At 33.7% G+C, this 18210-nt stretch overlaps 1 protein-coding gene across 2 annotated transcripts; it reads left to right on the top strand.

Moving 5' to 3' along the window:
- The first annotated feature begins 753 nt into the window (after nucleotides 1–753).
- Nucleotides 754–17555, top strand: st7l (suppression of tumorigenicity 7 like). Of its 2 annotated transcripts, none has more exons than XM_051113551.1 (15): nucleotides 754–997; nucleotides 2792–2874; nucleotides 2987–3146; nucleotides 3229–3283; nucleotides 3378–3493; nucleotides 3582–3660; nucleotides 5031–5119; nucleotides 5201–5331; nucleotides 5795–5909; nucleotides 6015–6087; nucleotides 6189–6291; nucleotides 10399–10549; nucleotides 11198–11290; nucleotides 13233–13372; nucleotides 17349–17555. In XM_051113551.1, exons 1-15 carry the CDS (start codon nucleotides 829–831, stop codon nucleotides 17442–17444), a joined length of 1653 nt encoding a protein of 550 aa, XP_050969508.1. In that variant the 5' UTR covers nucleotides 754–828; the 3' UTR covers nucleotides 17445–17555. The 2 variants fall into 2 exon arrangements, with proteins under 2 accessions (XP_050969508.1, XP_050969509.1); XM_051113552.1 differs by having other exon boundaries at nucleotides 758–997; nucleotides 5201–5301.
- The last annotated feature ends 655 nt before the right edge of the window (nucleotides 17556–18210 follow it).

Genomic DNA, 18210 nt, shown 5'->3' with positions numbered 1-18210 from the left:
CAACAACATTTTAATGGTCATTGTTTCTATAAACAGATATATATAAATATGTGTATATATATATATATATATGTAATAAAAAAATTATCAGAGTTTCCAGTGGTCCTTAACAAGTAAATGTTGTATCAAATTTAAGGCCAAAATAAAAATGTATTTTTAACTACAAATGCTCACAAAGTCACCCGTGATTAGTTCTTCGTTTGTGTACTTCTATTCAGTTTTCTCCAACTTCAAAATCGGTCCAACTTCATACATCGTTGTGTTATGTTTTTTTGGTAAAGAAAGTTTTAGTTTCTTTGCATGTTCGCTTTGTAAACGCTAGGTTGGTACTTCCGCCTACGTCATGCGTGCGTCGTTATGTAATGCGTGAGGTCGAGCTAGTGCAAGACGAGCATTTGTGGTTGAAAAGTCTCTGTTTTTTCTTTGTTTTTAGAAAATGACCGATCGTTTCCCTAGACAAGACACTTACTTTTCAGCTGGGATCGTGTAGGGCCTTTTGAAACGGCAGTTTGGACGTTTGTCTCCCATTGAAGTCTATTATAAATCCTGTAATGTTTCCCTCAAAAACCTTCATTTCTTTTCGAATGAAGAAAGAAAGACATGAACATCTTGGATGACACGGAGGTGAGTAAATCATAAGGATTTTTTAATTCTGCAAGTAAACTAATCGTTTAAAGTAGTATTATGTTTTGATCTTTCAATAATAGGTTTAAACGAAGTCTCGGGTATAAATAAACAAGAACAGCGTCATCTGGTGGAGAGCGTTGGTACAGCAACTGTCTCCTCCACTATCCCACAATTCTAATGTTTACGGCTAGTCGGTGAAAGATGGCGGACAGCAGTGGCAGTAATCCCCAATCACCCGGTTTCACGGAGAAATTAAAATCGTGGCTGTGCTGGTCGTGGACGTACATATGTGCGCTTTGGTTCGCCATGGTCTTAACGATGGTTTACGTGCTGAGGAGCCCACTGAAGCTGCAGGAGACCGTCAACGCAGGTGTGTGTTTATGATCAGCTGTGTTGATGTTTACAGCTCAACACAGGATATCTTTCTGTTCACTGAATGAAAAGTTCACACAAATACATAGATTCTCTCCTCTCCGTGCAAACCCGTGTGAGTTCAGTTTTCTGTGGAATGTGAATGGAGAAATTTTGAAGTCAGTGCTGGTCGGAGTTTTCCATGCAATGTCAATGAATGGGGACTGAAGATGTCAAGTGTCCAAAAGGACTCTAAATTGCCCTTAAGTATCATAACAGCACTCTTGCACTATAAAGCAAGTCGTTTGAAGTCATACTATAGCGTTGTGATAGAAACAGACCTGCTTTTAAATTGATTATGGAATTATTGAATGTGGTGGATACCTCAGGTAAAAGCAGCTGTCAAATGCAAGTCTAGGAAATGTTGTTTTGAAAATTATTGTCACTCACATCAGTGCACTGAAGCTTTACTTTTATATATCATCATTTTGACATTTTGTTATGTATATTCATATCCACATGTGTTTGTAACTTTTATATAGTACAGTTTGCATATGATGTTTGAGAAGTAGCATTGTTCAGAGTTGGAATTTACCAAAATAATGAACTATGGCACAGTAAACGACTGATAATATTTTTAGATTTTATTGAAATTACTGTTTTGAAATGACAAGTTCTATGCAAATAATCAAGTAACGTGTATATTAATTATTATACACTAGCAGTCAAGAGTTTTTGAACAGTAAAGAAGTCTCTTCTGCTCACCAAGCCTGCATTTATTTGATCCAAAGCACAGTAAAAACGGTAAAAATGGCAAATATTTTTTCTTATTTAAAATAACTGTTTTCTATTTGTATATATTTAAAGATGGAATTTATTCTTAATTTCAAAGCTGAATTTTTTTAGCATCTTTACTCCAGTCACATGATGAAAGAAAGGAAAGGTAAGGAAATCATTTCCTAGAAGGAAGTGATTGTTCAGAAATCATTCTAATATTCTGATTTGCTGCTTAAAAATATTTATTATTATGTTGAAAACAGCTGAGTAGAATTTTTCTCAGGTTTCTTTGATGAATAGAAAATTCAGAAGAACAGCATTTAGCTGAAATAGAAATATTTTGTAACATTGTAAATGTCTTTATCAGAACTTCTGATCAATTTAAAGAATGGGGTATAGTGTATAATGTTACAAAAGCTTTATTTATAATAAAAAATATTTCTTGAACAGTACATCAGCATATTAAAATGATTTCTGAAGGACAATATGAAACTGAAAAACTGGAGTAATGATGCTGAAAATGTAGCTTTGATCACAGAAATAAATTACATTTTAAAATATATATAAAATATAAATATATTTAAATAGTAAGCAGTTATTATAAATAGCAAAATATTTCACAATATTACTGCCTGTGATGTAGAAGTATTATTCAGTGGTTACCTTTTAAAATAATTTGTAATGTAAATTTAAAATATAATAATTTTGTAATTATAATTTTATGCAAGATGCATTAAGTGTAATCTTTGTTTGTTTATTTATTGGTTTGAACATGGATAAGAAAAAGTTTTATGAAGTGTAATAGAAATTATATATTTTTAATCTACTAAATACATCCCCACAAAATATTTTTGCTATTTTACTGTGTGACTTATTTTTAAATAATTTTTCTACCATTTTCAAGATCATAGAATGTACTAATAGATGTTTACTAGACTGATTGATTGACAGGTGTTAATTGTAATGTAAGATTTTTTTATATGAGTATATAAAAACGATAATTTCTTTGTCTTACCGTATTGTTATTCATCCACAGCATCTGTGTTTTTAAACACACTTACGCCTAAATTCTATGTTGCGCTGACTGGAACCTCCTCGCTCATCTCGGGCCTTATATTGGTGAGTCGTATCCTTGGATTTGGCAAATTGGTTGTCAAAACACCTCAATTATACTTAATAAAATAAGCGGTGTAAAATCAAACTCTTCGTGTTTGTCTCTTTGTTTCTCCAGATATTTGAGTGGTGGTATTTCAGAAAGTACGGCACGTCCTTCATAGAGCAGGTGTCTGTCAGTCACTTGCGGCCTCTACTGGGAGGAGTGGAGAACAGCAGCTCTGTGGGCCTTTTCTCCTCAGTAAATGGCGATACAGAGCCTAGAACCAATGTTGCAGGTTTTTAAAAGTTCCTGGCTACATGTTTATGTTTCTAAATATTATAAAGTGAATATAATATACAGCTATTATTTTCTTTCAGAATGTAAAGTGTGGAGGAACCCACTGAATTTATTCAGAGGTGCCGAGTACAGCAGGTATATATGGTTGGATGTTTCCTAAATGCTTTCAGTTAATTTCAGTAATATTTGAATTTTAAAATCATATTCATTCATGATTATTTCATTCCAGGTACACTTGGGTGACCGGAAAAGAGCCCCTGACATACTACGACATGAATTTATCAGCACAAGATCATCAGACCTTTTTCTTGGGAGACACTCAGCAACTTAAACCAGAGGACTCTGGTTAGTCTCATGCTTTTCCACTTAAAAAATGCCTAGATGTAATCAGAATTGATGTTTCATCATGATATCTCTTTTGTTTGTTCTGCAGTAATGCAAAAGGCCTGGAGGGAGAGGAACCCGCAGGCACGTATACGAGCAGCTTACCAGGCAATTGAGCTGAACCGCGAGTGAGTTTCACGCTTCCTTGCGATTATATTCGATTTACTATATGAACGTATGCTTATTTACATTTTTTCTTTTATTGAATCAGTCAACATAAGATATTTAATTATGCATGCTCACTTAAAACTAATCGAGTAATGTAATAACACAGTTAAATGTAATACATTTTTTTCATTAAGTGCATTATAATGATTATGCCTAAATTTACTTGTGAAATGACCAATTTTCATTTTTAATGTTATAATTTTAATATATTTAAATATACAACAGATATACAATTTTGCATATTGTGCATTATGATGTTAATGTCTATTTTTAATATTTATACACTACCAGTCAAAAATTTTGAATGGTAAGATTTGTAATGTTTTTTAAAGACGTCTTCTGCTCACCAAGCCTGCATTTATTTGATCCAAAGTACAGCAAAAACAGTAAAAAATTTTTTAAATATTTTTACTATTTAAATAACTCTTTTCTATTTGAATATATTTTAAATTGTAATTTATTCCTGTTATTTAAAAGATGAATTTTTAGCATCATTACTCCAGTCACATGAGCCTTCAGAAATCATTCTAATATTCTGATTTGCTGTTAAAAAAAAACATTTATTATTATTATGTTGAAAACAGCTGAGTAGAATTTTTTCATGTTTTTGATGAATAGAAAGTTCAGCATTTATTTTGAACAGAAATCTTCTGTAAGATTATAAGTGTCGTTATCATTGCTTTTGGTCAATTTAAAGCATCCTCACTAATATTAATATCTATCATTCTATCAAAAAAAAATTATACTGACTCCAAGCTTTTGAATGGTATATAATGTATAATAGTGTATAATGTTACAAATGCTTTTCATTTCATATAAATGCTGATCTTTGGATCTTTCTTTTCATCAAAGAATCCTGAAAAAAATGTACTCAAGTGTTTCAAATATTGTTTTAAATATTGATAATAATAATAATAAATATTTCTTGAGCAGCAAATCAGCATATTAGAATGATTTCTGAAGGATCATGTGACACTAAAGACTGGAGTAATGATGCTAAAAAAATGTATCAAATAGATGCAGGCTTGGTGAGCAGAAGAAACTTCTTTAAAAAACCTTACTGTTCAAAAACTCTGGACTGGTAGTGTATGTACAACAGTGTGTATGCATGTATATGTGTGTATATGTGTATATATATATATATATATATATATATATATATATATATATATATATATATATATATATATGTATGTATGTATGTATGTATAACAGAAGTAATTACTGGCTTTTCTGTGTCGGCCAGAGTTTTATTATCAGTGCATTTCTAATGTTACCATCGAATTGACTGTTTTTTTTGTCTCTCAAGCATATGACTCATTCATTGCAGATGTGCTGCAGCATATGTGCTCCTGGCCGAGGAGGAAGCCACAACCATCACAGAGGCTGAGCGGCTTTTCAAACAAGCGCTTAAAAGTGGTATGAAACTTTCACAGTGTCACACATATATGCTCAGCATACAGTAACTCACACTGTTGCTTATTTTCGTTGCTTTCACAGCCGGTAAAGACACCAATCTTGTGGTCTACATCAAGCGCAGACTGGCCATGTGTGCTAGAAAACTGGGTCGAATCAAAGAAGCTGTAAAGATGATGAGAGATGTGAGCGACGCTATATACCACTGTACCGCTGTATGCCTTGCCAAAAAACTTTTATAGAAATTATTTTACAGTGAATTATTGAACATTCCTGTAACTTTATTGGAGATATAAAAATTATTACATTTTTGTCTATTGTTTAACAAAAAATCTTAAATCTTTGGTCACATGACTCCAAAACATGTTGTCACTCCACATCTCCACACTCTCATATCTTCAGGGCAAATTTACATACCTTTACGATTACCTGAACATACCATAACATTTCCTTTGTGATTCTGGTCCATTAATAAATATTAATATATATGTTCTTTAATCATCAGAGATTAATTTCTGACATAGGTAATAAATTTAAAATTTTTACAAATACAATTACTTGAAATGTTACATACTAATGTGCACATTTTATTTTGTTTTATTTTTTATTTAAGTGGTGTCTTTCACTTGAATTATGCCCTATTGTGTAATATTGTCATTTTCTTGTTTCCTTGTACAGTTAATGAAAGAATTCCCCTTACTGGGAATGTTAAATATTCACGAGAACCTTTTAGAAGCATTATTAGAGTTGCAGGCCTATGCTGATGTACAAGCGGTCCTTGCAAAATATGATGGTAAGCTCCTTCATCTGTCATGTTACTGTACATTTCAGTCAGGACCAGGAAGTAATGCTTTATCCTTTTTATTAACTGATGTATAATCTGATGTTCCCCCCTCAGATATCAGCTTGCCAAAATCAGCTACTATATGCTACACATCTGCCTTACTGAAAGCCAGAGCAGTGTCAGATAAGTAAGTGCAATTTTGAATAGTATATTGGCGTATCATAGCATAGATGATGTTTATGGATGATAGTTTGCTGAATAAATCTGTGTGTGTGTGTCATATGGCAGGTTTTCACCTGAAGCAGCGTCTAGACGAGGTCTCAGCACAGCAGAGATGAACGCAGTGGAGGCCATACACAGAGCTGTGGAGTTCAACCCACACGTACCAAAGGTTCGAAAGATTCTTTTAAAGGGTCCAAAGGGTCTTTTAAAGGGTTTTCTTTTTCTGGAAAAACTGGTAACAAAATGTTAAACCACACTTTGTTTCTTATATACTACCTTTTATACTAGAAATCTGAATTTGATACGATTTTTTTAAACGTTTCTAAAAGAAGTCACCAAGGCTGCATTTTTTAATATTGTGAAATATCATTAAAATCTAAAATAACTGCACTCTGTTTTAGTATGTTTTAAAATGTTATTTTTTTACTCTCATGGCAAAGCTGTTTTTTCAGCATCTTTACTTCAGTCTTGAGTGTCATATAATCCTTCAGAAAGCATTCTAATATGCTTATCTGCTGCTCAAGAATATGGAAGCCCGTTTCCGCCACTCATGATTCTGATGTTTTTTTTCTCAGAATTGCACGATACAAACTCGCAGTTACGAATTATATAGTCAGAATTGCGAGATATAAACTCACGATTCTGAAAAATAAACTTGCAATTCTGAGAAATAAAGTCTGAGTTTATATCTTGCAGTTCTGACTTTATAACATGCAATTGCGAGTTATAGTCAGAATTGTGACAAAATCACAATTCTAAGAAATAAACTTGCAATTCTGAGAAATAAAGTCAGAAATAAAGTCTCACAATTCTGACTTAATAACATGCAACTGTGAATTTTTTTCAGAATTGCGTGATATAAAAAGTTATAAAGTCAGAATTGCGAGATATAAACTTGCAAATTGACTTTTTCTCAAAATTGAAAACAATTCTGAGACATAAACTCACAATTCTAAGAAATAAACTCACAATTCTGAGAAATAAAGTCAGAAATAAAGTCTTAGAATTCTGGCTTTATAATATGCAATTGTGAGTTAAGTCAGAATTGTGAGATAAACTCAAAAATTTACTTTTTCTCAAAATTGCATGATATAATCTCGCAAATTGACTTTCTCAAAATTAGACAAACTCACATACTTGAGACACAAACTCACAATTCTGAGAAATAATTATTTTTTTTCCGAATTTTTGTCAGAATTGTGAGATCAAAAGTTGCAATAACATTTTTTTAAGTTTTTGTTCAGTGGTGGAAATGGGCTTCTAAACAAGAAACATTTCTTATTATTATCAAAGTTAAAAAAAGCTGTGCTGCTTAATGTTTGTAGAAATCATGATACGTTTTTTCAATTTTTTTTTAATATTTAGAAAGTTGAAAAGAACGGCATTTATTTAAAATCAAATGTTTGTAACATTGTAAATGTATTTACTATCTATCTTAACCAATTTAATGCAGTCTTGCTGAATAAAAGTATCAATTTCCTTAAAGAAAACTTAGCGTATATGCAGTAGCATGTATGTAATCGCCATTAATGTGTCACCACATTAAGCTGTTGAATTGCAACAGTAACTAAATTTTTGTTTAAATATCTGCTATGAAATTTTTGATTGGGTCGCTAACATCCAATAATAATAAAAAAATACCAGTTTCAAGTGATCTTATCATGATGTGTAATGAACATATCCAAGTTATTTGGTCTCACATCAACTTTATCTCACTGTTATTGACGAGTGCAGACATATTGTCATGACCAGGAGGTGATGCTGTTGAAGCACACTGCACTAAACTGAAACTTTTCTATCATTCACATCAGGAGTGCATCGTTCTCAGTTTTACATTGAACGTAATTGCAGGTGGGCTTGCCGAGCATGTGTTCCCGTAAGCCGTGTTTAGGGTGAAAGTTAGATCTCCTTTGATTTTCTTTGTGCTCTTTTAAGATGTTTTGACCCTTATCATCTATTTCTTTCTTTGTACCTGGTTCCAACTTGCCACTTTTCAAAACACTAGATCAGACTTCAAAGTACACAGCCTCTTCACACCCAAACACACGGTCTCAGAAGAAGGGTATTTACGCACATGCGTGCACCTCAGACGTGATGTATCAGGCTACAAAGTGCACCTGTTTGAGATGTGCAGCAAATATCAACACATGCACATACACCTGGTCTTTCATTAGCCAAATCTGCCCCTAGAGCAAAAAAGACAATCCAGAAGGAGCAAAGAAGGTGTTAAATGTCAGTAGTATTACTATTACATTTGTTTGATCACTTCAGACAGAGACTTATATAGTCTGCCTTGAAGGTATATATTACCAGTAAGATTTGTAATGTTTTTAAAGATGTCTGTTCTGCTCTCCAAGCCTGCATTTATTCGATCCAAAGTACAGCAAAAAATAGAAAAAAAAAAAAAAAAAAAAAAAAAATTGAAATATTTCTGTTTCTGTTTTCTATTCGAGTATATTTTAAAATGTTATTTATTCCTGTGATTTCAAAGCTGAATTTTTAGCATAATTACAGAAATCATTCTAATATTCTGATTTGCTGCTCAAAAACATTTATTATTATTATTATGTTGAGTAATATAATAAACAGCTGAGTATTTTTTCAGGTTTGTTTGATGAATAGAAAGTTCAGAAAAACAGCATTTATCTGAAATAGAAATCTTTTGTAACATTACAAATGTCTTTAGCATCAATTTTGATCAGTTTAAAACATCATTGCTAAATAAAAATTATTAATTTCTATAATTTCTTTCCCCAAAAAAATAATAAAAAAATCCCAGACTTCAGACTTTTTAATGGTATAAAATTCAGCTTTGATCACAGGAATGAATTAAATTTTAAAATATATTAAAATGGATCAAATAAATGCAAGCTTGGTGAGCAGAAGAGACTTCTTTAAAAAACATTTAAAATCTTACTGTTCAGAAACTTTTCACTGGTAGTGTACCTCCAACTGTCTTTACAGATATAATATGTTACTTTTGATCAGTTTAATGCATCCTTGCTGAGTAAAAGTCTAAAAAATGAGAGCCTCAACTTTTAAAATGTAGTGTATCTTTTTCACCTTTACAGTGGGTATATATTATAAAAAATAAAATTAGTATAATTTGGTAAATGCATTAAATTATTGTCAAATATTGAATTAATCTCTTAAGTTTTCACATTAACACACTGACAACCCAGAAAATTTATAATGCATGATGTCATCCGTACACCTTTACCTCACCTTTGCATCTCCAAGACCACCGTAGCATGATGTCATCGTTCAGGGTCCGTACGGTCATGTGAAAAGAGATACGAGACAGACTGAGACAGAGGCTTATGGGAGTTCAGCAGGGGCTTAGGAGGAACCTCCACATAAAAGAGACCCATCACTGACACTTGATCCGCCATAAAAGAGGTGACCGTGTTTGTGTGCGGGCATGTTGTGTAGGACAGCTGCCTGTCGAATGTCAGCATGATCATAAAGCTAAATTACCCATGTCTGCCCGCATATGTTTGTATGCATTCTGACATATCCACCGTGGCGACTGTTACAGAAAGATACGTTTGGATATTTATTCATAATGCAGAAGGTGCGTTTGACGCATTGTAGATGGGAATCAGGGAGTCGAACTGAGTTGTAATGTACCATAATCACAGCCAGGGGCATTTGGGAAGGTTATCCTCTGGATAATACCATTTAAGCCTGCTGTATTGCCCTCTACAACATTCACCCCGGGGCCCACAGCAGGGGAGAATTTAAGTATACAGGCTCATGTATAAGTATAAAGCTCTCAAATGTACACTCTATGAAAAGTCTGTATTATGCATTGCAATTTGTAATGTTTTATGGTTGAAGGAAATGCCTGGAAAATGTACCTGGTAATTTTCCGCCAGGACATTATCCATTTTTCCATCTTTTTTGGTCTTAGAGTGTATTGGTGAATGTCTGGGTCACATTTCATCCTAATATTAAAAGAGAAAATAATACAAAATGAAGTGTATTTTGTGTGTGTGACATTATTTTCATGCACAGCATATTTTCCTATTTACTACTCGATGCCTTAATGCATTCATGCTTTTTAAGTTTGATAGCTTTTTATGTATGTATTTAAATACTTTACCATGTTAATAATGTAATATTATACATAATATATTTATATAATAAAAAAAAATAATTGTTTCTGTAATACCTTTTTCATAATGGTAATGAGAATTGAGGGCAAATATGCTTAATTGTCTTTTCTTGAGTTAAAAATGTAATCCAAAATGTTTTGTTTTGTGTCTCTTTGCAGTATTTATTAGAGATGAAGAGTCTGATTTTGCCACCTGAGCATATTTTGAAGAGGGGAGACAGTGAGGCGGTGGCGTACGCGTTCTTTCACCTGCAACACTGGAAACGGGCAGAGGGGGCGCTCAACCTGCTACACTGCACCTGGGAAGGCAGTATGTATCATGCATATCTGTGTGCTTTTTGTGTATAGAATGTGATGATTACCATGATAATTACAAGGTACGTCCAGGCACTTAAAGGGTTTGTTCACCCAAAAATGAAAATTTTGTCATTAATTACTCACCCTCATGTCGTTCCAAACCTGTAAGACCTTTGTTCGTCTTCGGAAAACAAGTTAAGATATTTTTGATGAAATCCGAGAGCTTTCTGACCCTGCATAGACAGCAAAGCATGTTCAAGGCCCAGAAAGGTAGTAAGAACAGATAAAATAGTCCATTTTATTTAATAATTTCTTCTCTTCTGTGTCAGTCTTCGACGTGCATTCACGAGAATACCACAACTAGTAGCTTTATAAAATTTAGGTTGAACCACTGATTGTCTATTTTCATCAGAAATATCTTAATTTCTATTCCGAAAATGAACAAATGTCGTACGGGTTCGGAACGACATAAGGGTGAATAATTAATGACAGAATTTTCATTTTTGGGTGAACTATCCCTTTAAGAAAAGGAGCCTTGCATGGTATTAACATCATGGTAGTATCTAAAAACAACAAATGTACTTTGTTGTATACTATTTACTGTAAAACAAAATGTAAATCATCTCATCTGATACCATCTGACACCTTTTGACTCTTGTAGCTTTCCGGATTATTCCATACCCCCTGGAAAAGGGTCATCTTTTCTATCCTTATCCAGGATGCACAGAAACTGCAGACAGAGAGCTTCTGCCTTGTAAGTATACACTATATCCACCTTTTTCTTCCTGTAAGAACGGGCACAGCCATTTGTAAATTTTATGGGTCAGGCTTCCGGTCTCATCCACGTCTAGCTATTTTTAGCTGTACAAAACAGCTTGTTTTGCTGCTTGTTATTGCAAATTGGTGTGTCTTACCATATTATTTTAATGTATTATCTTAAATATGAACACACTGGTTTGTTCGTTTACTTCACGTTAGGGCTGGGCGAAATAGCAAAAAATTAAAATATAAATTTTTGTCTGTTTGTTTGTTTTTTTCAGAATGTTTGACCGATTCTCAATTTTATTTATTTATTTATTTTTTATTTTACGATTTTTAACTAGTCAACTTGACTCAAGTAACTTCTTCATTAAACCTCTAGTTAAAGAAAATTCTATTCCAAGTGCACCACACATGAAGTTGTCAACATGATGTAAATGTTAAACAAATCACTTGTTAAATATCTTGCCAGAAAAGATGCATGAACTACAACTACATCTTGTATAAACTTGTCTTATACATATATGTTCAGAAATAATACTAGGAAAATGCTTTAAAACAAATCTTAAGTCAAGGTAATTCAAATTCAAAATAACTGAAGGTATAGCTATAGCACCAGTAGACTATTATTAGCTATAAATGTTCTGTAAAAACAAAGAACAACAGCTTTCAGCCTGTCATTCTAATGCAAACATAAAATATCAGACATACAGTAGTAGTTCTTCACATGTGTTTTTTTTATTCGATCGCGCTCCTTTCTATAGTTCTTTTTTTTTTTTTTTTTTTTTTTTTTTTTTTTTTTTTTTTTTGTAAGCATGGATGTGTTTGACTTGCACTTGCATCTAATGCAGCGTCTCATGCATGAAACGGCATTAGACAAATGCGGTGCTCAAGTTAAAAGAAGTTCACTCCCATTTACTTGCATGTTTTCCTATTCCACGGCCCACGTCACATCTTTGCCAACACAAAAGCGCATTCTGTGTGAATGGCACCTAACGGCATGAGCGCATCACGTTAGCGGTTAATCACATGCGGTTGGTTCGTTCTTTTCTCTTTATTTTTTTCATTGGCACATTGTCAAATTGTCTAATTCTAACATTTGGTAATATTTCTATTCTAAATCGTGATTCCTTGATTTCTCAAAAATAAAATCGTGTCTCAAAAATGTCTCTTTATACAGCAGTTCTGAAATCTGACTGGCAGAGAGGAGTGCGATATTCTACTGATAACAGAACTCCAACCGTTTCACTGTTTGTATCACTACACTTATTTCTCACAGCGAGAGTTATGGTGGACATTCAAACCTTCTATAATTTTGTAAATAATATTGTTTTTGTGTCACGGAAGAGTTTTTTTTCAGACAAGAATGTACCTCAAGCGTCAGCGGGCATTCAGTGCTCACAAACCTGTCGAGAGCAGCCTTACCTCAGCCAGATCTTCTGAAATTTGCCGCTGGTTCTTATGTCTCTATAGTGGTTAAACATGAGATATAATTATTTTTGGGTAAATCTAACAAGCAGTCTTTGGTCACATTGATCTATTACTTGTTCCATAGCAAATCGTTTTGGCTACTTGTGTGATATTGATCATTTATATCCATTGTTATATCACATTAGAATCATTTCAAATTGCATGTGCAAAAAAGTCCAGTGTTAATAGTGTAGAGATGCATGAAGCACTGCTCACACAAAAGTCACTTTCAAACAAAGCAGCTTTCTGTTGGTCAGTGTGGCAAACTGACCAAACCTGAACAAAAGTAAAGTCTGTGTGGTAAAGTATTTTGCCTTACGCAAACTGCAGATCACACAGATTACAATTGGAATGACAGGATTTTGCCCCTGAAATTTCAAGTGTTCAGTCAAGTGGTGTGAAAATGGAAAAATAACAGGAAAATAGGGTATTTATAGACCTGTTTTTTTTTTCTCTTTTGCTTCCAGCATTTCACGAGGTCTCAGTGTACCCGAAGAAGGAGCTTCCATTCTTCATCCTCTTCACAGCGGGCCTGTGCTCCTTCTGTGCCATGTTGGCCATGCTCACACACCAGTTTCCAGAGCTCATGGGGGTCTTCGTCAAAGCCGTGAGTATCTGTACGCCCCACCAAACCCAGAAGTGTGTGTTATGTTTTTTTTCTTGGCTTTCCTCTCATCCCTATGTGCCCTTATTATTTATTTCTTTTTTGTTTAGAAGAGAAAGTACACAATCACTGAACTCCCAAGATAAACATTTCATTGTGTTGCAATGTAAGAATGAAGTCACAGTTAATGGCACTCTAAACGGTACAAACCACGGCTCATTATGAGACCAATAACTATCTGTGATGTTCTATGGAAAGAACAAAACAGGCTGTGCATTACATTTTATTTTACCATGGGTAAACAGCCTGGAAACAACCCACAATGTCCAAGCTTTGTGTGGTAGTAAGTTTCCCTTTGCATCCCATTTTTCTAATAAAACATTTTTAAAAATAGATTTACAGAATATTTTATATACCGTTGACGTTGAAAGTTTACAAAAGTTTCCCCTTTCAGAATTGTTAAAAATGTTAATTATTTTACCAAAATAAGAGGGGTCATACAAAATGCATGCTATTGTTTATTTAATAATGATTTAAATAAGATATTTCACATAAAAGATGTTTACATATAGTCCACAAGAGAAAAAAATAGTTGAATTTATAAAAATGACCCGGTTCAAGTTTGCATGCCCTTGATTGTTAATACTGAGTTGATTGTGAATAATCTACAGCTGTGTTTTTTGTTTAGTGATAGTTGTTCTTCAGTTAGTTGCTGTTCTTCAGAAAAATCCTTCAGGTCCCACAAATTCTTTGGTTTTCCAGCATTTTTGTGTATTTGAACCCTTTCCAACAATGACTATATGATTCTGAGATCCATCTTTTCACACTAAGGACAACTGAGGGACTCATACGCAGCTATTACAGAAGGTTCAAATGATCGCTGATGCTCCACAAGGAAAAACGATTCATTAAGAGCCATTGATGAAAACTTTTGAACAGAATGAAGATGTGTACATTTATAAAATTTTTTTCAGGAGTTATATTAAAATTAAATTAAAGTAAAATTTATCCTGGCACTCCCAAGTTTCAGAATGGCATAGACGGGTGTTTCTCCTCATCATTCCAAAACAAGTCCAATAATATGCATCCATCCATAATAAAAAGTGCAGGTCAGTAAAGGCCTCTTGTAGCGAATCAATGCATTTTTGTAAGAAAAATATCCATATTTAACGTAAGAATCACTTTAATCTAACAGTTAATTTAACTTTTAATTTAACAGTCGTACAAGGAACTTGCTTCTTTGACAAGGGGCGTGGCAGTACTGAAATACTGTCTAAGCTGTTTGCCAATCGCAACGCAGTGGGACAGCTAACCAATCACAACACATTTCGTTTTTCGGAAGGCGGGCCTTCATTAAACCCGGAAATAATCGAGCCATATGTGCCAAGCTGGGAGAGGTATATTGTAATAATGTAAGTCATGTCAAAAATAATGCGTTTTTCGAGCCGCCAAGCATGAAAGCATGTTCTAGTACACCCCCAAAACAAAATCAAGACTTTGTAAAAGCATGATAGGACCCCTTTAATGCATTATGTTTTCTTATGGTCCATCAGTGAGTGTTTGAACCTTCTGTAATAGTTGCATATGAGTCCCTCAGTTGTCCTCAATGTGAAATAATGGATCTCAAAATCATACAGTCATTGTCGGAAAGGGTTCAAATACACAAAAATGATGAAAACCAAAGAATTGTGGGACCTGAAGGATTTTTATGAAGAACAATGGGCAGTTTAATGGCTCAGGATAAACAAGGGACTCATGAACAACTATCACTAAATGAAAAAACAGAGCTGTGGATCATTCAGGTAACAACACAGTATTAAGGGGATGTAAACTTTTATATATATACTTTTATATATAAACCTTAGTCAATGTGGTAGGTAGCAGAAATTAAGGAGCAGAAGTGAAGCCAAGCAGGCCTTTAAATTGTTTGTACAACAACCTTTAGCCTTTCCGAAGGCTGGGATGTGTATTTTATGATGGCGCATTCTTCTCTTATCGATGTTTACATTAATTTGGGTGAATTAATAGCGAGTGATTGATTTCAGAACAAGCTTAAGTTGTTGCACTTCTCGCCATGGAAGGGCTTCGCCTCCGACTTGCGTTCGGATATGCTCTTATTCCGTTATACTCCCTTGCTTGCAAACGCACTTACACGCTTTGTTCCCCGTCCACTCCAAACATCTTGTTGTCCTTGGGGAACGATGCCCTAATTTGTAATTGCAATAAACTCCTGAATATGAGGACATGCAGCCTCATTGGCCTTTATCTTTTTATCAACCTCGTTTGTCATGTTACAACATGTATTTACATTAGCACTATCTATTTCCTGGATCTACGTTAAATAGATGATACCTCTCCAGCCTCCACTCTGCCCGGTTTTCCTCCCTCTCCGGCGCACGGCCCCGGGCTTCCTTTCCCATATTCCGTCATAAACATCTGTTCATCCGTGAAATGTATCGCTTCATAAACACATTAGGAGCTTGTTTATGGTGGATTGAACTGTGGAGGTTTCAGTGTTTTTCAAAAGGACAGTTTCACGCCAGCTTTATAGTCCTGGAGTTGGTTGCTATCCAGAGTTTTTTTTCTCCTCTTGTTTGTGTCTGTCAGGACCTCCATGTAGTATCCCAGAGAGACAAACTCTATCATACTTATGTCTAGCACTTCAGGCACTTTGAAGGCAGCTTTCTGACAGCTTGTGGATAGTCCATGAATTAGGTAGACAACACAAGACACGCAAAAGCAAAAGCACTGCTTTCATATTTTGCTTCATCAGCTCACAGCGGTCATACTAATACTTCAGTTTAGGGCTGAAATTCATGGCAATGTAATTTCACAAAACAGTTTAGTAAAAAGGTTGTGTTTACTGTACAACACCTAACTACTGTACAGTCATTACCAGCGATTAAAATATTTGAGGTTTAATTTGTAATATTTTAATTCATATTTAAATTAATAATTAGTAACTATTATAATTATTTTTTGTACTACGTTTTTCTTATCAATGAAAATGTCAGTTTACTTCAGATTTCAATATATGACAGGTATGAAGGGCCAAACCTGAAATATCCAAACATATAAATCTAAATATGTATTAATAATTGTAAGTATTTAAAAGAGGTTTTTTTTTTTTGCAAAAACTGATAACTGTTTTTACCAATTTTCAATTCTCACACATTTTTTCATGTGTGTGTATATATGTGTGTGTGTATATATATATATATATATATATATATATATATTTATTTTTATTTTATTTTTTTTTTTTTTTTTTGTGAATACACACTGCCATTCAAAAGTTTGGAATCAGTAAGATTTTTAATGTCTCTTATGCTCATCAAGGCCGTATTTGATTAAAAAATACAGAAAAAATAATAATTTTGTGAAATATTATTACAATTTCTAATATTGGTTTCCTATTTTAATATACTTTGAAAATTTGTGATTTTCTGAATAAAAAGCTAGAACAACATTTATTCAAAACAGAAATATTTTCTAAAAATATTATATATATATAAGTCTTTACTGTTGCTTTTTATTCATTTAAGACATCCTTGCTGCATAAAAGTATTAATTTCTTCAAAAAAAATAAATTACTGACCCCATACTTTTGAATAGTAGTGTATATTTCTAAAATTTCAATTTTAAATAAACACTGTCTTTTTTAACTTTTTTTTTTTTTTACTTTTCTTTTTTAAAAAGTATCACAGGTCCAAAAAAATATTAAGCAACACAACTGTTTTCAACATTGATTATAAATCAGCATATTAGAATGATTTCTGAAAGATCATGTGACACTGAAGACTGGAGTCACAGGAATACATTTTATTTTAAAGTATATTAAAATAGAAAACTGTTTTTTTAAATTGCAATAATATTTAACAAGATTACAGATCTTTTTTGCATTTTTAAACCAAATAGGTGTGTGTGGTTATTAATTATAAATCCATCTGACTGTTCTCTCTCTCCTCTCTCTTTGCAGTTCTTCAGCACCCTCTTTGCACCACTGGGCTTTTTTGCAGACAAGATGGAGAGTTTTATGCCCTCCTGCCTGTGGCATCACCTAGCAAACGTCTGACTTGCACACAACTCACACATACCTGCACTTGAAAACACTACTGTACATGTAACATGTGTAAGGTGCTCGTTAGCCACCTCTACTGACAATAAAAACATTTTGGCTCTTTGACGCACTTTGCCTTGTCTTTTGTGTTTCATGCCTTCTGAATTGGTTAAGTAAAACAGCAGATGTCAATATAAACATGTTGAGTAAATGATGTTTCTCAACCTCTATGCCGTGACTGTCTCTAATCCCATTTAAATATGCCTGCAGTGGCCACAGGGCAGGTTGCCACAGTGATATAGTGCTGATGCAATCACTGAAGAGAAAGACTGGCCTTGTGTACCGTGAAGATTCAGCAGTAAATCATGTGTTGTTTTTAGAAGACCTCACCAACAAAAGTTCAGACCCACAGCATGAGGGTGAGTTGGTTACACAGATGAAACAATATGTTCGCACAATACTAATAGTCTTTATCATCTTTCTTATAAAATGAAGGCTTGATATGAGATTGTATTTAAGAATTTTTCATTAGAAAAGACTGTCAGGCATTGCACTTGTGGTTATGAATATCACTGTAGTGTTCTACAAATGCAACACCGGATTTCAATTTTAAGTAAAGTTCACACCAAGGATGAAATTTTAAAAATCATTCTCTTCAGACAAGAGCTCTACCAATACGGGCATAGAGGAACGATATGGGCAATGGTTTTGGAGATAGTTAACGAAATCATACAAAATATGGTTGCATGTTTTCATATAATTGTCAGGCAGGACATTTCAC

This window comes from Labeo rohita, chromosome 6 (assembly GCF_022985175.1).
Source record: "Labeo rohita strain BAU-BD-2019 chromosome 6, IGBB_LRoh.1.0, whole genome shotgun sequence".
NCBI lineage: Eukaryota > Metazoa > Chordata > Actinopteri > Cypriniformes > Cyprinidae > Labeo > Labeo rohita.
The sequence above is the reverse complement of the archived record's forward strand: the minus strand, read 5'-3'. Positions and strand labels throughout refer to the sequence as shown.

Bases quoted from the DNA above. Each gene is read 5' to 3' on its own strand.
- st7l (XM_051113551.1), top strand. From the start codon at position 829: ATGGCGGACAGCAGTGGCAGTAATCCCCAATCACCCGGTTTCACGGAG. The intron at 10,550-11,197 runs GTATGTATCATG...TGACTCTTGTAG, and splicing joins ACACTGCACCTGGGAAGGCA to CTTTCCGGATTATTCCATAC. The intron at 11,291-13,232 runs GTAAGTATACAC...TTTTGCTTCCAG, and splicing joins AGACAGAGAGCTTCTGCCTT to CATTTCACGAGGTCTCAGTG.